We start from the raw sequence: 20,578 nt of genomic DNA, 5'->3' as shown, positions 1-20,578 counted from the left end.
GAGACAAGAGTTTCACAGACTTTCTTGCCTGGGCTGGCTTTGAACCTGGATCTTCAGATTCTCAGCCTTCTGCAGAGCTAGGATTACAGGCCTGAGCGGCATCCTGCTGATCCCGCATCTTAAAAAAACCTTCCTAGATCTTCCTGTGGTCAAGGGGTGAGATGATCTCCCTGCGAAGTGGAGACCCTGCGAATGGGCTCCTGCTCGCCGGGCGGTGGGATCCCTCCTGTCCTAGGGCACTCACCCCTGGGCTCCGACTCTCTGCTGGGGACTCCCTGCCTTCCTAGCACTCCGGGCTGCCTTCTGGGTTCCTGGACACTTAGGCTCCTGAGCTAGCGGCGGTCGGGCGCGCACAGAGGTCCGGCGCGCGCCACCGTGGCGGCAGGGCACGCGCAGAAGTCGGGCGCGCGCCTGGGCGGTAGAGGGCGGAGCGCCTCACAGCCACCGGCTCGCACGCACTGGGCTCTCGGCTTCGAGCCCTCCCGCTCGTCTGTCGCGCCGGGCACCCGGCCCCACTCCGCCCCGGCGACCGGGCAAGCAGCCTCCGGGGGAGGACGTGGAGGAGCCATGGGCCGCTGGCCCCGGAGGGCGGCGGCGCTGCTGCTCGGGCTGCTGGTGAAGGTAGGAGTCGCGCCGCTCCCGGCGCCGCCGCCAACAATGCGGGGATCCCTGGGGAAGCCGACCCGAGCACCCGGTTCCCGGGAGGAGCCGCGGTCCCCACATCCGCGTGTGTTTCCCGCTCCCAGGGAGGAGCCGCGAGCCCTCGGACCCGCGCGTGTCCGGTGATGGAAGGCGTCGGAACCCGGCGGCCGGGGTGCCCCCTGGAGCTTCCTCTTCCCCGCCCATCCTCCCGGGCGCCGGTTCCCCCGGCCCCCTGCCCCCCTGTGCTGCGCCCGGGAGTGACCTTTGTGCGGCCCGGGGCCGGAGATCCAAGTTCAAGGTTCCCAGGAGCGGCCCCGGTATTAAGGGCCGGAGCGCGCAGCCCGTCAGGCTGGTGTAGCCCGTAGGCGGCCTCCGTGGGAGCCGAGGTTCTAGTAGGGAGGGAAGTGAGAAACGTAAGGGAGGACTGAGAAATTGCCAAGATGGACGAACACAGACCTGCTTTGGAGAAGCAAGCGCAGTCCTTGACATGCCACCGGAGTCTCCGAGGCGCGCGAGTGTAAGTGCGCAGCGCCGATGCCGGGGAGCCCGGGGGCTGGCCGGGGGTGGCCGCCGCCTCGGCTGCAGAAGTTCCATCCCGGGATGCCGGCCACCCTTGGGGCTAAAAAGCGAGTTCTTTCAGATGATGGCAAGCGGATCTCTGGATTGGCTCTGCAGTACTCAGCCTCATTTTGGGGGGAAAGATTTGCATTGGTGGAGGCAGTGGCAATGGGCAGTGGTTAATTTACAATCTCTCTGCCCTCTGCTTTGGAGAATTGCTAAAAAAAAAAAAAAAAAAAAAAAGCACAAAAAAAGCCAACCAACCAAACACAACACCAAACTCCTTTAGCCGAGTAGTGCTGGAAATGATTGGCTTATTTCAGGTTTTCCAGGTATTATAAGGTAGTTGTTAGTCATTGCTGGAGAAGCTGGGTGCTAGTGGCTCACTCTTGTAATCCTAGCTACTCAGGAGGCTGAGATATGAGAACGGCAGGAAGACATATCCAAGAGTCTCTTGTCTTCAATCACTAAAGGCTTGAAGTAGAGTTGTGGATCAAGTTAATAGAGCACCAGTCTAGAGCAGCTAAAGCTAGGGTAGGGGACAGTGCTCAGGCCCCGAGTTTAAGCCCCCCAGTACAGGCACATATTCACAAAAATAAAAAAATTGTTGGAGAAAATCTTAGTTCTCTCTCTCTCTCTCTCTCTCTCTCTCTCTCTCTCTCTCACACACACACACACACACACACACACACACACACACACAACACACCCTCTCATTGTTGCTGGGGATGAACCTGTGAACATGCTGGACATGTACTGTGCTACCAAATCCAGCCTCTTGTTGTTTTATTTTGTCTCTGCTGGGCCTCCTGTGTATTGGTCAGACACTCTACCTCTGCGCTACATCCCAGCCTTAAAAATCTTTTAGTTGTCTGGAACCTGAAGTTGATGAAAGTTTGTCTTTCTCCAGACTCTGTCATAGCAAAGGTTTCCTGTTTCTGTTCAAACTGTTGCCCTTGATTGGTATTTAATGTTGTGGTGGTGGTGGTGGTTTTTTTTTAAGGTGATATTCAGAGGTGGGGTTATTTTTTTTAAGTGCCTCAACACTTGCATTCTTTTCATTTGTTCAGAATTCTAAAACTTTATGATTCACATCCCTTCCAAGATACTGGAGAACAGTGGAGAAGTGAGTCACTGGTAGCTATTTATATAAAAAACAATCATGTACGGCTGAACGTTGGTGGCACACATCTATAAACCTAGGCTGAGATCTGAGGATCATGGTTCAATTCCATCTGGGCAGATAGAGACTCTTCAGTTAACTAGCAAGAAGCTGGATGTATAGCTCAACTGGCAGAGCATCAGCCTTGAGCAGAAAAAGCTAAACCCTACAACAACAACAAAAAGTGCATGTTCATTCTGAGAGTACTTGTTGAATGTTTTGCCTTATGCCAGGAACTGTTGTAAACAGTTTAAACACTTTAACTCATTAATCCACTTAGCAAGACCTTTTGTTCCTATTGTTATTTCCAGTTGGAGATGTTAAGTAGCTTGTCACCAGCCTGACTGCTATAAAGTGAGACTATGCTGGGATGTAAACTCAAGCAGACTGGTTTTCTGTGCCCTCTCCATGCTCTACTTCCTCTCCAAACTGGGCCTGTATTTCAGGCTAGGAGGGAATTTGGACATTGCATATCCCTAGGCAGTGGTGGACTTGTGGAAGTGTGTGGCCCCAACCAGCAAAACCCCTAGAGAAACTCAACTACTCCTGACTAGAGGGCCCATCTAATTTAGCACTGAAAAGAATGCTGCGTGGGAAAGTTAAGTTGAATGTGTGCCTGATAGCAGACACCAAGGGACCTTGGGAAACCTGTGTATTCTTAATCCCCAAAGCCCAGACAGAAATCTTAAAGCAACAGCACTGTTCCTCTCTTAGGGCTGCCTCTTGGAATGCATTACAAGGGACCAGAGCCACAAATATGGGGAAGCTGGCCACAGGCTCTGATTCCATGAGTTAGAAGAAGCCCAAAGCCCTTTTGGAGACATAAAATTCACTTATTTATTATTTGTGCCAGGAGGGAGATTTGAGTACAGGACATTGCACTCTCGCTCAGATTGTTTGCTCCTACTTGGTGCTCTACTACTTGAACCATGTCTTTTTTTTTTTTTTTTTGGCCAGTCCTGGGGCTTGGACGCAGGGCCTAAGCACTGTCCCTGGCTTCTTCTTGCTCAAGGCTAGCACTCTGCCACTTGAGCCACAGCGCCACTTCTGGCCATTTTCTGTATATGTGGTGCTGGGGAATCAAACCCAGGGCCTCATGTATACAAGGCAAGCACTCTTGCCACTAGGCCATATCCCCAGCCCCTTGAACCATGTCTTTACTTCAGGCTTTTTGTTAGGTTATTGAGGTTAAGAGTCTCATGAATTTGTTTGCCCCAACTAGTTTCAAATCTCCATCCTCGGATCACAGCCTCCTTAGGAGCTAGGGTTATAGACCACAGGTGCCTGGCTTGAGTCATAAAATTCTAAGGTTCAGAGCTTCTGTTCTGCCAGCTGGCTGATGACAACTCCCATAAACAGTCCTTACAGGAAGCTAGCTCCTACAGGCCTGGAGGAGTAATTCCCAGCGGCCTTCACTGAGCCACAGCAGAAAATGAAAAACAACTGAGGGGAAAAAGCAAAACAAAAGTCACGTATGCACAACACACACACACACACACACATACACACACACACACACAAACAAAATGAAACTCCAGATTGGACTTTGGTTGAAATTGAAGAGTAATTAGATCCTGAGCATTTGGAGCTTCTACCATCTCCTCAGGGTCTTTTCCTCCCATCACATAGTTTTCTAAATGTCTCGTGAAGTCTCTTTCTAGGGGTTAGGTTGTTGACACTTTTGAAGTGTACTCATCCTGCTGAGAAGGGCTTTCTGCTACTGGAATAAACCTAGAAATTTTATTTTGTTATCTTATTTTCCTTTTATGATACTTGGGCTTGAGCAGAGTGCCTCAGTGCTTGACTAAACAAATGCCCTACCACATCTAGTTTGCTTTTAGTATTTTGTTCTAAGTAACATCTCAAGTTTTACCTGGCTGATTTTCTGACCTTTGCCTTCTGAATAACTTGGATTGAAGGCATTAATTACCATGCTTCTTTTAAAACAACAACAACAACAACAACCACCACTGGGTGTCACTGGGTTTTTGCTCTGAGTAGCCTCTTCTTTCCAGATACATGGAATTACAGATGTGTACTACCGCTCTTGAACAAGTGCCTTGTGTTTTCTACAACAAACCACCCTTATTGGACTGGAAAAGGTGTGGTTATCTATAGAAGAGAGAGCTAGGAAGTGAACATTATCTTTTATTTGAGGGTCAGCACTGAAGCTTGAGCTCATAGCCTGGGCCCTGTCCCTTAACTTTGTTGATCAAGATGAGTGCTTTGCCATTTGAACCACAGGTTGAGTTCTGGCTCTTTGGTGATTAATTGGAGCTGAGAGTCTCATAGACTTCCCTACTCAGGCTGGCTTCAGATCATGATCCTTGTATCTCAGCCTCCTGAATAGCTAGGATTATAGCATGAGCCACCAGGGCCCCGCTGAACATTGTTTTTTGAAGCTAGGAAAAATTAGAGGATTACTGTGTATTTTTCTACAGGCCTGTGTATTTTGATACCAAGGAATCTAGAAATTAGCACCAAACTCTGTTTAAGATATGCTTGCATGGCTCCTTCTTTCCTTCGTTCCCTCCTTTCTTCCTCCCTTCTTCCCTCCCTTCCTTCTCCCTTTCTCCCTTCCTCTTTCCCTTCCTCCCTTTTCCTTTGTCTTGCCAAATTTTTCATGCTCTAGAATTCCAACAAATGTGGCAGCCCTTGGCTGCCAAGTTTCTGAAATAAGCCTTTTCATCCCTCCTACTCCTAGAGTTTTTAGAATCTGTACAATCTGAATGAAAAAGGAGCCTGTGGAGATTTATCTCAGGAAGCAGCAAGGAGGCTGGGTGCTCATGGGTGAGGTGGCAGTGACAAATGAATCAATTGAAACGTAAGGCAGGGGCATCATTCTGAAGTGCAGAAAGCTGCTGGCCAGGTGTTTGGGAAGGGCCTGGAGGGTCATGCAAAGCCAGGGCTCTACTGAATCTTTGCTTTCATTTAGCTTGTGCAAATGAAGTCTAACTGGGGCAAAGTAACTCCAGAAATACATAACAAGGACAAGACTGGAGTAACAATCATTTATTTAATCCCAGGATGCAAGTAATTTTTGTAGAACCCATTTTTTCATGTCTTGTGGATCAACACTTTCAAATGCCTCAGTGAGGCCTATATGGAAGTCATTTAAACTTTCTGGACCAGCTCCTCTCCCAGTCTACCTAATTTTGATCAGTAAATAACCTCCGTTCCCAATTTCCCAGTATCTATCACTTTTAAGATTACAGTGTAGTGCAATTTACCTTCTGTCTTTGTTGCTTTTTATTTTTAGTGCCACGGCTTGTACTCAGTGCCTAGGCACTGTCCTTGAGCTTTTCCACTCAGGACTAGAACTCTACCACTTGAGCCAAACTTTTACTTCAAGCTTTCTGGTGGTTAATTACAGCTAAAAGTCCCATGGATTTTCCTGCCCAGGTTCACTTCAAACTTCAGTCTTCAGCATCCAGAGTAGCTAGGATTACAGAGGTGAGCCACTGGTGCCCAGCTTACCTTCTGTCTTTTTTCTGAATAATTACTTATTTATTGTCAAAGTGATGTACAGAGGGGTTATAGTTTCATACGTAAGTAAGGCAGTGGGTACAATTCTTGTACAATTTGTTACCTCCTCTATCATTCTCCCCTCCCCCTTACCTTCTGTCTTAAAAGCATTTTAGGAGCAAAGATTTTAATACTTTTTTTTTTTTAACCTGAAACACCCTCAGATCTTAGAATAGTGCCTAATATACTAAGGGACTCAGTGAATATTTGGGTGAATAAGTTGATCATTAGGAAATAGTGATTAGTAGTAAATAATTCTAAGGGAAAGAGCTGGGTAGAAATGTAATAGGAGAGTAGAAGTTGAATGATTAGTTATGGGCTGTCAAGAGGGGCCACTTGTGCTAGGTGCAAGCATAAATATAACTCAGAATCATTTCAGTTACAATTCCAGAGCTCTGTAAAACAAGTGTTACCATAAAGCAAGCCACATGATTTTTTGTTTTCCTAGTGCATATAAAGTTTGTGTTCATAACTATATTATTATAGTATATCAAGTATGCACATGTGTGTTTATGGACATGTGTGTCTTTAGTTTGTTTTTAGTTCTGTTAGAGTTTGGATCTAGAATGCCCCCCAAAGACCCATGTGTTGAAGGGTTGGTCCTTATCATGGTGCTACTGGCAGAATATTTAATAGGAGAGGTCTACTGGGAGTAATAGGCTCCTTCCAGGATGTATTGTATCACTATTTCCCAAGCATCAGGGACAAGTCACTATGGAATTAACCATTTGAAACCATGAAGCAATATAAAATTTTCCTTTTAAGTTTATTTACCTCAGGTATTTGTTACACAAATAGAAAACGGACTCACACAATGTCTTTTGGAGAGGAGAGGTGCTGTACTAGGGTTTGTGTCCTGGGCACAGTCCCTTTTTCATTCAAGGCTAATGCTCAAACACTTGAGCCACAGCTCCACTCTGGCTTTTTGGTGGTTAACTGGAAATAAGAGTTGTATGGACTTTTCTGCCTGGGCTGGCTTTGAGCCATGATCCTCTGATTTCAACCTCCTCAGGAGCTAGGGTTGCAGTTGTGAATCACCAGCAACCAACTAGGTGATCATTGGTGAATCATTTCACCAATCTCATAACTAAAGTTTGAAAATTTTCCAGCACTCAACTGTTGTCAGAGAATCCCAATTGTCTTGAAAGAATTGGTCCTAGGAAAAGGCTACTCAAAATGAGTCCTCTTGGACCCAGTTCAAAATGTGGTTAGTAGTTGAGCAAAAAATTAATTTGATCTTTAGTTTGAAAAAAACAAACAAAACCCATTAGTCATAAAACTAATTGCATCTTGATCACTCATTTGTAGGAGAATGGGTCAGTTTGTGGGCAGAGTCTCATTCTGTGGTGCAGAATACTTTAGTGGCATGCCACAGGGAACTTTCCCCACTGTCTCCAAGCACCTCTTAGAGAATATTCATATCATTATCCTTGGGGCACCTGTTGTGTTTTTTTTTTTTCTTTTTGCCGGTCCTGGGGCTTAAACTCAAGGCTTGGGTGTTGTCTGTGAGCCTCTTTTGCCCTGGGATAGCACTCTACCATTTGAGCTACAGCGCCCCTTCTGGCTTTTTTTTTTGCCAGTCCTGGGCCTGGATTCAGGGCCTGAGCGCTGAGCGCTGTCCCTGGCTTCCTTTTTGCTCAAGGCTAGCACTGTGCCACTTGAGCCACAGCGCCACTTCTGGCCGTTTTCTGTATATGTGGTGCTGGAGAATCAAACCCAGGGCCTCATGTATACGAGGCAAGCTCTCTCACCACTATGCCATATCCCCAGCAACACTTCTGGCTTCTTTTTTGAGTAGTTTATTAGAGATCAGAGCCTCACAGATGTTTCTGGCTTCGAACCATGGTTCTCCAAGCTCAGCCTCCTGAGTAGCTAGGATTACAGGCATGAGCCATTAGCACCCATGGCCTAGCTGCCATGTTAATTTGTCCTTTTGTTCACTTTGTGATTGTACTGTACCTTGGTGCTATCTGCAAGACTGCCTATGTCTGTTTGTCTTAGACTCTTTCATGACCCTGTGATTGTGTTTGCTTTTGGAGCTAAGGGCTACAGGGGAATTGCTGGTGAATTTTTAGAAGGAATAAGGGCATTGCCAAGCATATTTTGTTTAAGGAATTCCTGTGGGCACTTATTTGAATAAACACACTGTGTTCTGTAAGTAAGATCTGATTAACATTGTCATTATGAGGGAGAGGAAAAAATGGGAGAGATTAGGCAGAGAGGGAGAGGCACTGTCCCAGGCGTGGGACACCCTCTTCTCTTCCTGGGGACCCTCATGCAGATAACACCTCTTTTCTTCCAGAAGATTTCTAGGAAATTGAGATGAAAGCTCTAACAAAAGTAAAGTCCTAGAGCAGGGCACCAGTGTCTGACTCCAGTAATCCTAGTTACACAGAAGGCTGAGATCTGAGGATTGTGGTTTGAAGCCAGACTTGGCAGGAAAGTCTGTGAGACTCTTATTTACAATTAATTTAAAAAAAGCTGAAAGTGGCACTGTGAGCAGGGAAGGGCTTAGTGAAGTCAAGAAAGTAGGATTGTATACTTCAAAGCTTTTGATAAGAACACTCTTGATGAATTACTTTCTTGAAGCACAGGGGTTATCTGGGTAGTAGTAAAGTCCCATGTTTTGATGGCAACACAACCACATATTATAGGATTTCTGTTCTTTGTATATTGTCTGAGCCCTTACGTGTTGCTTAGGACAACAAGGTCTTTCCAACTTCATTGATTCTTTTATAAAAAGAGAAATGCCTTAGTATTGATGGAAGCTCTCAAGAAAATCCCCGACTTGGATTTTAACTGATGCCACAGGTTGGATTGAGAAATTAAGAATATAGGCAATCATTCCCAGCAGAATTCCTGTTCCTAATTCCCTGCCAAGACATAGCTGTACATCTGTGCAGAAAGGAAGCTTGAGTTACCCTATGGTTTAATGACTTTGTTTTTTCGAATGTCAGTGACTGAGAAGGGTGAGGGGAAGCCTGGTCTTACCTACCCATATCAAGGATTCTTAATTTCTGCTCTGGGTAAAACACTAAAAGAGTACCATTTAGGGCTGGGGATATGGCATATATAGAAAATGGCCAGAAGTGGCGCTGTGGCTCAAGTGGCAGAATGCTAGCCTTGAGCAAAAAAGAAGCCCAGGACAGTGCTCAGGCCCTGAGTTCACGGCCTAGGACTGGCCAAAAAAAAAAAAAAAAAAAAAAAAAAAGAATCAACATAGGAGGTTATAGAGAGAATGAGAACTGGTCTTAAATCTTTATGGGACTGAGTGGGGCAGGGGGATGGGGGTTGTTCTTGTGATACTGCTTCTGTGGAAAAGTTCTCATTCTTGGTTTCACTTCCTTTAAATGAATAAAAAAAGTTGAGTCTGGATTCCTACATATAGCCAAGGGCACATTTACTACTAAAACAGCAGCTTCCTTTAGATAAGTTGTTTAAGCTCTCTCCATTGCCCTCACCACAAATTCCAAACACTTCCACAGGTCTTAGAATCTGTTCAGAAGTCTCCCTCCCTTCCTCCTACCTTCCACTCCTCCCTTCCTCCTTCTTCCGTTCCTTTCTTTCTTCCTTCCTTTCTCCACCCCCCCTTCCTTCTTTCCTTTCCTCCTCCCTGCAACTCTCCTTCATTTTTCCTTCCCTCTTGCTCCCCTCCCTTCTTTCCCATTTCCTCTTTCCCCGTCTCTCCGCCTTCTTTCTTTCTTCTTTCCTTCCTTCTTTCTTCTTCCTTTCCCCCATTCCTTTTTTCTTTCTTCTTTTTCCTCCCCTTCTTCCTCCTTCCCATCTTCTTTCTTTTTTCCCTCAGAGCTTCCCCCCTTCTCTTTCTTCTTCCTTCCCCTCCTCCTCCATTGATCTCTCCCTTCCTTCTTTTAGTTCAGCTTTTATCAGCTTTTCTTTGGCTCTGAAGGGGTAAAAAGTTTTGTATATTCTCTTAAGTAATTTTCAGGTGTTCTATTCCCATGAACATAGCTTTAAGTTGAGTATGTAACCTTTTTTATCATTGATTTTTAAATGGTTGCAATGGATTTAATTCCACATGTAGAGACATGTTTGAAATTAAACTGTAACATCATTTTTTAAGTTTATTCTGTGTAATGTAAATGCCATTAGCAATTTGATGCTCATTATCCTTCCTTTAAAAATATGCAGACAGGGCTGGGAATATGGCCTAGTGGTAAAAAGTGCTCGCCTCGTGTATACAAAGCCCTGGGTTCGATTCCTCAGCACCACATATATAGAAAAAGCCAGAAGTGGCGCTGTGGCTCAAGTGGCAGAGTGCTAGACGTGAGCAAAAAGAAGCCAGGGACAGTGCTCAGGCCCTGAGTTCAAGCCCCAGGACTGGCAAAAAACAAAACAAAAGAAAAATATGCAGACATCTTCTGTAATACAGAACTATTATAGCATTTCCCTTACTAGTTGAACTTGTGCTTTCTCTACAGAATTTTATTCTGAGAAAATATATATTTATGCCTGAAAGTCTGTTTTTTTTTTTTTTTTTTTTGGCCAGTCCTGGGGCTTGGACTCAGGGCCGGAGCACTGTCCCTGGCTTCTTCTTGCTTAAGGCTAGCGCTCTGCCACTTGAGCCACAGCGCCACTTCTGGCCATTTTCTGTATATGTGGTGCTGGGGAATCGAACCCAGGGCCTCATGTATACGAGGCAAGCACTCTTGCCACTAGGCCATATCCCCAGCCCCTGAAAGTCTGTTTTTGATCTGTCAATTTTGTTAAAACATGTCTGAATTAGTTTTTAAGACATTTCTTCAAATAGTACTACCACGTGGTCAGCACTTTGTAGAAGTCTTGAGTCCTAAGGCAGGTGTGTTGTAGGCAAGATGACCCATCCTAGTAGAAAATCCATAAATGGAGTCCTTTGATAGCCTGCTATTAGAATGACCTGGAAAGGTTTTAACCAATGGCCTTGCCCTAGTCCCCAATTCAGATTAGTGGTATTCACATCTCTGGATATGGACAGTTTCCAGTTCATCTTTACTTTTTCACAGGTGAACAGATGAAGATTGAGGATCATTATCTAGCCCACCCAAACTAAACTGCTCATTGTGGGTTGCTGAAGGCACCACATTTTCTTTGACTATTTCCTTTTCTTCTGACTTTGCCATTTTATCTTGCATAATACCATAAAATCTTAGAAAATGATTTCCAGGAAGGCAAATCTGTTTTTCCCTCAGCTGTAACTCCATCTGCGCCAGCGACTCCCTGTATTCGTGGATATCTGCCTATTGTTAGCTGTAAACTCTTTCGACTGTAAGCTCCTAGAGGGCCTTCTTGGTTCAGAAAGTCTTGGGTGTGAAGGCCTCAGTCTCTGAGCCTCATCAGCCTTTCATTTCAATTCCCACAGTTTGTTTCTTTCCCTTTCTGCTACTTCTCCAAAGTCTGTAGGCAGACTGGTCATTTATTTTAAGGCTGGTTCTATTTTGAAAGTCTGTTTCACTGTGTAGCTTCAGTCTCAGGAGGGATTTACTTTGGGCTTAGAAACATATTCGAATGAAATGATTGGATTTGAAAGCAGCAAGGTCTGCCTCCTTAGTGGCTTCTCCTTCTCCTCAGTCCTCTGGTTTGAGCCTGGTTATGATGTTTCCTAGGCTTGGGTGAGGACTCGCTCTTCTTCTGTGATGATCCCTAAGGTATATCATCCACACCTAGAAATCCAATGACAATATTTATGCGATTGTCTTCTAAATCTGTATTTCTAATCCCCAATTCCTGCTGGATCTTTGTAGATCCAACTAACAAATGGAAGTCTACCAGGTGGGCTAGTAGCCTGCCTTCTCTGAAAGCCTATCTTAATTTCTTGGTCACTGATATTGATGCCCACCCAGAATGTGCTCCAGAAGTGAGGAATGTCCAATTCTACCGTCCCTGTACTCCCTGAAATCTGCTGTAGAACTGCCTTACTAAAGTTTCTAAAGGATTTCTCTCCTGGCCCCCATTTCTTTATACCTGTCTCCTGTGTATTGCTCTTGAGAATAGTTCTTTCCTCTATGTGCCTCCATAATCATTTGAAACTCTGATCACATTTGTCCCCTCCCTACTTGAATTCCATTAATGGTGTGTCCTATTCACCTAAGCAAAAATTTCCAACTAACCTTAGATTCGTTCAGGGTGGTCTTCCCTGGTCTGGGAATTCCTAGATGAATACTTTCTGATTGATTTCATGCACCTTTTCTTCTTGTCTTGTCCTCATCTAGGTGCTATGTTGATAGCAATGTGGTATAGCCTTGCCCTCAACCAAGTGCTATGTATACAAGCATCACAATAAACATTTTTTTTCAGCTGGTTGCTGGTGGCTCATTCTTGTAATCATAGCTACACAGGAGATTTGAGGATTGCAGTTTAAAGCCAACCCAGGCAGGAAAGTCTGTGAGAATCTTATCTTCAATTAAATACTAGAAAACTGGAAGTGGAGTTGTGGCTCAGAGTGGTAGAGTGCTATCCTTGAGCAGAAAAATCTCAGGGACAGTGCACAGGCCCTGAGTCCAAGCCATATGGCTGACAAAAAAAGTCAACTTACACAATAATTATACATACTTATGGGATACTGTGATGTGTCAGTACATGTGTACAATGTGTAATGATCAGATCACAGCAATTGGAATAATTACCAGTCTTAATTATAATTTCTTTACAATGTATTTTGAAATATACAAAAAATTATTGCCAACCATAGTATTCCTTCAGTGGTACAGAACATTAAAAATGTTCTCCTATCCAGCTTCATCTCTATACGAAATAACCATCTTCTCTCCAACTCCCCCTCCCCACCCCAGGCTCCAACTCCAGCACAGTTCTTAGGCTTTGGTAACAAATATTTTAGTCTCTACTTCTATGAGATCAATTTTCTACCTTTCATATGTATGTGTGAGAAGAGATAATATTTGTCTTCCTGTGCCAGCTTATATTACTTAAAAAAATCTTCCAGTTTCTTCCATGTTTCTGCAAATTATGAAGTTCCATTGTTTTTATGGCCAAATAGTACTCCATTGTGTTTCTGTTTCCTGTTTTCTCTGCTTGTTTGCTGGTGGGCACTGAGATCTGTTGTGTATTTTGGCTGTTGGGAGTAGTGCTGCAGTAGACATGCAGATGCCTAGGCTTGGCTTCCTTCCTTTTTGGGTAGGCTCAGCAGTGGAATGGCCATGTCATCTGGCTGTTGCTGTAGCTCTAGCTTTTGTGAGAACCTCTATATATTTGCCATAAAAGCTGTATCAGTTTACAGCCTCACCAACAGTGTGCTTTCAACACATCCTGTGCAGCATTTGCTGTTTATGTCTTTTTGATAACAGCTATTCTAACTGGGGTAAGTTGCTGTGTCATTATTATTGTTTTGCGTTTCCCTGATGATCATTAAGGAGCATTTTTTCATATACTTGTTGGCTGTTTGTCTTTTCTAAAAAAATGTCCATTCAGGCTATTTGCCTATTTTAAAAGTCTATTTTAAATTGGGTTTTGCATTTAGGTCGAGTAATATATAATACATATATAATATAATATGTAATAAATATAGATATATACACATAGTCATGATATAGATGAATAGTTTGCACATGTGTTATATATTATATAAATATATACATTTATGTGTATTATGTATAAATATGTAGTCAGAATGTTAATCCTTTATTAGACAAATAGTTTACAATGTGTTATATATGGGTATATAAATATATACATATTATATAAGTAAATACATAAATTTATACATTTATATTTATTATATCTATAAATATATAGTCAGGATATTGATCTTTCAGTAGATGCGTAGCTTATACATATGTTCTGCAGTCTATAAGTTCTCTTTTCATTCTCTGGATGGTTTCTTTTGCTACATCACTATTGTAACCTTGATGCATCTTATAAGAACTGGCCAGTAACTTTAATCAAAGTTTTAGGTTCTATTTTGTCAGCAGTAAATGGGCATGAAGAAGTATCCTGTGGGTAGTGCTGACTCTTTTTACTAGTAACATTAATTTTGGAGAGCTTTTGGATTTTGAAACTCACAGATGATGAAAACAACAGAGATTCAAGATCACAAGTCACCACTGGAGTGGCCAAGACTCCTTCATCATTTGAATCTTCCTAATTTAGTATTTGCAATTGGCACTGCCTGAGTCATGTAGCCTATGAGGCTGAGGCTGAAAAGAATAAACCTGAGTGTAGTAGATTGTTGGGGTTTGAGGACAGCAAATGGGAGTTTCTGGCAGGGTTCAGGGTTGAAAACATTTACTTTTTTTTTGTCAGTCATGAGGCTTGAACTCAGAGCCAAGGCGCTGTCCCTGAGCTCTTTTTGCTAAGCCCACTTTGAGCCACAGTGCCATTTCCGGTTTTCTGGTGGTTAATGGACTTTCTTGCCCAAGTTGGCTTTGACTGTGATCCTGAAACCTTAGCCTCCTGAGTAGCTAGGATTACAGATGTGAGTCACTGGTGTCCAGCTAAAAGCACTTACTTTTGAACCCTTCCCACTTTGCTTTATTGGTTTCTTTGCAATAAATATTTAAAATAAAATCTAATCATTAGCTTGGTTCTGTGGTGTAAATATTAAGTTTTGTAATCAGAGAGTTGGGTTCATCACCAAACAGTCATCTCTGTGTATCTAGCATTGGCGAACATTCCTTAGCTTTTTATGCTAATCTTATTTGGGAAACAGACCCTTTATAATGATTTTTACTAGTAACTCCTGTCTATAAGAGCTACAGAAGTAGAAATGAAAATGTATACTCAATGAGAAAATGAGGGGGTAACAGTGTTCAAAAAGAAATGGACTGATTACTTATGTAACTGTAACCCCCATTCATCACCATTACAATAAGTAATAATAATACTAATAATGAAAATGTAAAGAAGAAAATGTATCCCTGAGAAAATTTTGTTAGGTGGTAAAAATAATCACTAAGAATGATACTGAAAACTGTTCCTCCTAAACTTCTCATATTTGACAAAATCAATTAGTCCCATATTTAAAAATAGTTCATGTAACAGATGAACTGCAGTTTCTTTCTAACAATGCCTTATGCTAGGTTAATACATATATTGGGAATTAGGTTATGAGATACAAATTAACTTGTGTTACTATACTCTTCCCCTTTGAATGTTTCCAGGTTTATTTTAGGAAGATTGATACTTGTAATTATATTTTCAAAGTGTTGTCACTTTTGCTGCAGCAATAACAACCAGATTGATTAGAATAGTACTAGGGACAAATTTCGGATGTCTTCCCGAAGTATTTGAGCCTTTGTTGTCTCTTTGCATTCTTCAGTCTATCTAAATCCCAACCCTCCCCACCAGGCTCAAAAGTACAGACTAAGAAATCCTACTTTGTTTATATCTTTAAGTGGCTCAGCCCCCATGAGATCTCTTGGGGAGACAAAGCTCCAATGTGCAGCCTTATGTCTTGCCTCTGAGTCTTGGACACCTGGGAGTTCAGATTTCTGCCTTATGGGGGAGATGGGGTGATGTGACTCAAGTACCTACCTGCTATTTAGAGGTGGTATAATGTGGTAGGAAAAGGACAACTTTTATGCCACCTGTGTTAGGTTTTTAAAGTAGATAGCTGGTAAAGGAGAATGCCATGCGGTATTCAGGCAGGAAAGAAAGTTTATTACCGAACTGCTGGCCTGTGGCCAAGATGATCCATGGCCGGAGAGAAGGGAGAGAGAGAGAGTGACCCCCACCCAGCCCTGCCTTATATCTAGGGCAGGGGCAAGGGGTGTAGCCAGGTGGATTAGGATGTGACCTCAGAGAAAGGGGAGGTAACTGCCTCCAGGTCTGCAGGTTACCCAGGTAACTGGGTGGAGACTTAATGAGGTGGGGGCATCTACATGGAGCCCTCAGGAAGAGGACCTAACATTCCAGCCTTTTAATAGTTATGAAAAAGGACAAAGACTCTCTCTGGCTGCTTCCTGCTGGTAAGGGGCATTGGCATTAGGGGTAAAAGGCAGAAATGTGGCCTCTCCTGGAGAAGGCGAGCAGCAGGGTCCTTTGGTGGTAGATGCCAGTCCTTGAATGAAGCCTGGAAGAAGTCTCATGAGGCAGGGGCTGGGCAAAAAAAAATATTAAGGCAAAAGGAAGGGTTTAGGGCACAAAATTAAAAATTGGATGACTTGGACAGTTGTTATACTCAGGCATGGACATTAGATGGACAAGCTACTATCTCTTGATCCCCCGGCTCTGATTAATTTTGAAAGGGCGAGACAAAGTGACTCCATTTAGGATGTGATCATTCCTCTTACTCCTTTCCATGATACTTGTTCCTGGAACTGGCTGAGTCCCAGTGGTCTAGGTGCTTGTTGCTGGGATGGCTTGCCCCCGTTGGCATTCACAGGATTTGAACTCAGGGCCTGGGCACTGTCCCTGAGCACTTCTGCTCAAGGCTAGCGCTCTACCACTTGAGCTCCACTTCCAGCATTTGGCTGGTAAGAGAAGTCTCTTCAGCCATGCTTCCAGCCTGGCTCTTCGCTGATTAATTGGGAGATGGAGTTTGAGAGAGATTTTCAGCCCTGGCTGGCTTTGAACTGCAATCCAAGGAGTCTTTGCCACAAAAGCCCTTTTTGATTTCCAATTAAAACAAGGAGACCAAGGGGACTAGAGCTTACCTGTACCTTGTCAAGAACTGACCAAATACTTGCCAGAATTCTGCAATGACAAAACTCAGTATATGTGATGAGTTTTAGCACGGATATATAGCTAGATGGACATACTAACAAATGATGTTTACACATACATACACACGGAACACACATACACACTGTGCACATAGGTTTTACAGCATGCAAAAATGAATTTCAGCAGTAGACTCTTTCGGAATTCCAATAGTAAATGACATTTTGTCCAATATTTTAGAACCACGTGGTCGGTTAGAAAAGCAATTTTGCTAGCAAACAACAATTTTCAGATTATAAAATGGAGAAACCATATTTTGATAAACTCCAGTGGGATGCAATGTTGAGGGGAGTGGTAGGAGGACACAAACACACTAATAGAGAACACATGGCATGGCATAATGGCGCCTGAGCTGATGCCTGTTAAACCTAATATCCACCACGTGGTCAATGCTAGAGAAAAGAACTTTTAGATATCTTTGCTGACAAAGCACATTGGTGGTCAAGCCTCAGTTTCGGAGGTCTGTGAAAAGAGGCAGCTTTGTGAGCAAGGCACACAAGGATGGTACTACTTGGGAATTTTATAAAGTAAGCAAGTAAGCAGGAAGATGAGAGAGGGAGAAAAAGGAAGAGAAAGAGAGATAAAGAGAAAAAGAGAAAGAGCCTGAATATAAGTGACTTCTAACCATTTACCATTGCAGTGGTAAAAACTGTATCTGTTTGAATATTTCGAGCAGGCCTCATTGCTGTCAAGAGGCGTGCTAGCAGTGTCCCGGCTCGGGTGTGACTGTGATGCAAAACCCAAAAACCACGGGAGGGAGGCACCTGGTGAGTGGATGAGCTTACCGGGCAGAAGCAGCAGAAGCGGCGGACGGAGCAGCAGAGAACCAGAGAACCGGAGCAGCAGCAGTTTCACTCACCAGGATAGACAAGTGGTGTGGAGGTGGAGGTGGAGGTGAAGGCCAGCAATGGTATTAGTGAAAAGTCCCACGTGGTCACTCGCAGCAGTTCGGTTCTCAGAAAAAGGGCTGTCAGGACTGGGGATACTCCCAGAAAAAGGAGGAAAATAGAAGGGAATTCCACCTGTCCTAACTCTTAAGCCCTATCCTGGGTTTCGGCACCATATATGTTAGGTTTTTAAAGTAGGTAGCTGGTAAAGGAGAACACCACGCAGTATTCAGGCAGGAAAGAAAGTTTATTACCGAACTGCTGGCCTGTGGCCAAGATGATCCATGGCCTGAGAGAAGGGAGAGAGAGAGAGAGAGACCCCCCCACCCCAGCCTGCAAGGGGTGTGGCCAGGTGGATTAGGATGTGACCTCAGAGAAAGGGGAGGTAACTGCCTCCAGGTCTGCAGGTTACCCAGGTAACTGGGTGGAGACTTAATGAGGTGGGGGCATCTGCATGTAGCCCTCAGGGAGAGGACCTAACAACCTGGACCTGATTTTAGTACTTTCTTCTTGAGACACAAGTCACCTGTCTTTTTCCTGGACTTACTTGTAGCATTGGGAAAATGATGCCTGTCTTTCAGAGGCAAATCTTAGACATTGTTGATATGATAAATAATGGATACCTGGTCAATGATAGTTGTTGTCCTTTAATATGTGTCATGTACTTTCTAAGATCAGGCTCTTAATTTGAGGTGAGAATGGTGAAATATTTTCCACTTCATCCTTAGACAAAATGAAGAGAACAGCCCGTTAAAGCAATTAGTGACTCTTGGGAAAGGAGACATTTGAGGGTTTTAAAATCAGCTAACTTACTTGAACTTCCTTGTTGCCATGTCTAAATCCAAAAGGTACTGGTAGAAAGTAAACACTTTCTTTTTTCTTTTTTGCCAGTTCTGGAGCTTGGACTCAGGGCCTGAGCACTGTCCCTGGCTTCTTTTTGCTCAAGGCTAGGTACTCTGCCACTTGAACCACAGCGCCACTTCTGGGTTTTTCTATATATGTGGTGCTGAGGAATCGAACCCAGGGCTTCATGTATACGAGGCAAGCACTCTTGCTGCTAGGCCATATTCCCATTCCCAGAAAGTAAACACTGTGTAAATACTTTCAACCCCCTTTTGCTCACCAGAGTTATGGCCCCAGTCATGTTGGCCTAGACTACATCCTGTCTTTTCCAACTTAATCTCTCTCTCTGGTTTTTAAAATTAGTCTGAGATGGCTTTGAACTTAGAATCTTTCTGCCTTAGCTTCCCAACAAAACCCCTATGTTATATTTGAAGTAGAGTGGGGGTTCGCTACAATGAAACAGGGTTCCCCCCAAGGGAAGGGATTCCTGGTTCTCCCAAGAGTCCACCACACAGTCTCCAGCTACAAGGTGACAAAAAGACAGTTTTATTGGGGAAGTAAAAAGTGAACAAAAAGTGAACCGACAGGCCTTGGTCGCAGCCCGGACTCGGGAGCCGAAACTGCCAACCACGTGTGGAGCCCAGACTCGGGAGCTGGGCTTGTACACACCTGGGCGGCCCAGACTCGGAAGCTGGGACCGCCCCCGTGTGGCCTTCCAGCCTGGTTATAAGGCAAACATCACAGACAAACTTGTCACACGCAGGTGACCAATGAAGATACAACACTTACAGAGCATGCTAGGCCGCACGCAGGTGGCCAATAGAGTTACAGTCTGTCTCATAATATTCATTTGAACTAACCTATCATTCTAGTTAGAATGACGCATGGATTTGGCGGGGCACACATGATGCAGGCGGATATGCCTATTCATAGCTGGTTTCCTTGAAGCTCCCAGGCCTCAGGTGGTTAATCTACATAACTTATCATAATAAAGAGGAGGACACAGGTTCCCTTGAAGCTCCCAGGCCTCAGGTAGTCAATCTACATAGTAAAGGGAGCTTCCCTGAATAGGGTGGGGGAGGGCTTAGTGGAGATGGAGTTGGCTTCTGCTCTAATCTGAGCTGGAGTCAATCTGAAGTCCCTCCACAGCTATTGATGGCACTGGGCAGATCTGGCCTCCCCATTACAATATTCATTCTTCATGAATTTCAGTTTTCTCCTCCAGTGTTTTTTCTCCACTTCTGCTCTGATTGGTCAGCTCTTTGTTTCACATATACACAGTGTTTCTTCCCTTAGGAAGATGGATTTAGACCTCTCTCCTCCCTGTCATTGTTTATGTACATTTTTGCTTCAGATGGTGTGCTTGGGAGCACTCAGAATTTGATTTTGCTCTAAGCATATTTTGTGCTCTATCCACACTGTGGTATTTGTCGTGGGGCTTGAACTCAGGGCCTTGGCACTGAGCTTTTCTGCTCAAGCTAATACTTTATCACTTTGAGCCACAGCTCCACTTTCCGTTTACTCATGGTTACCTGAATAGTATCATGGACTTCCTTGCCCAGGTTGGCTTTGGTTGTGATCCTCTGATCTCTGCCTCTTGAGTAGTTAGGATTATAGGTATGCCTGCCAAGCCAGCCAGCAGTGAAAAGGAAAAATACAAGACAAGAGGAAAAAGACAAGAGGCAAAGATGGGGTACAGGAGGTCTGCATCTCGAGATTGAAACTCAAGACTGCAGCGATGTTTATTCTTAACTTCCAGCTTATATGCAGTTTGAAAACCAGGAAACAGCATAGGCTTAAAATTCCAGAACACAAAAAGGCTTGGAGTTAGCAATATCTGATGATAGCTAAGACAGGATGAGATTGGTTAACATAAGAATGGACTCCAGAGCAATATCTGATGGTAGCTAAGACAGGATGAGGTTGGTTAAAGTAAGAATGGGCTCATGGCAGACATAGTAAAGCATTTCCGATTTTCCATTAAGCCATGTCCTTGCATGTCCTTGAAAACACAGCCAGAGGTCAGGAAGAATTTAGCTGCTAGCTCGGCTCCCAACAGGTATGAGCCACCAGCACCTGGCTTATGGTTAATTTTTAAATTTAGAAATGGTATGTTTACTGTCCATGTTGGTATCGGGTGTTCTGAGCTCTAATATCCCAAGACATCACTTTGATCTAAATGAAAACTTTTGACTGGGTGCCGGTGGCTCATACTTACAAATCCTAGCTACTCAGGAGACTGAGATATGAGGATCCCAGGCCATAAGTGCTATCTCTTACCTTTTTTTGC

General features: G+C 43.9%; 1 protein-coding gene across 1 annotated transcript in view; it reads left to right on the top strand.

The window, feature by feature from the left end:
• The first annotated feature begins 399 nt into the window (after positions 1–399).
• Vopp1 (VOPP1 WW domain binding protein) overlaps positions 400–20,578 on the top strand; it is an 85,571-nt gene continuing 65,392 nt past the window's right edge. Inside the window, exon 1 of the mRNA XM_048339594.1 lies at positions 400–621. Within this exon, the coding sequence (XP_048195551.1) occupies positions 568–621 (54 nt within the window). The 5' untranslated portion in view covers positions 400–567. The remainder of the gene's footprint in view (positions 622–20,578) is intronic.

The sequence above is a fragment of the Perognathus longimembris genome, chromosome 2 (assembly GCF_023159225.1).
Source record: "Perognathus longimembris pacificus isolate PPM17 chromosome 2, ASM2315922v1, whole genome shotgun sequence".
Lineage (NCBI taxonomy): Eukaryota > Metazoa > Chordata > Mammalia > Rodentia > Heteromyidae > Perognathus > Perognathus longimembris.
This window is presented reverse-complemented; position numbering and strand designations above follow the sequence as displayed.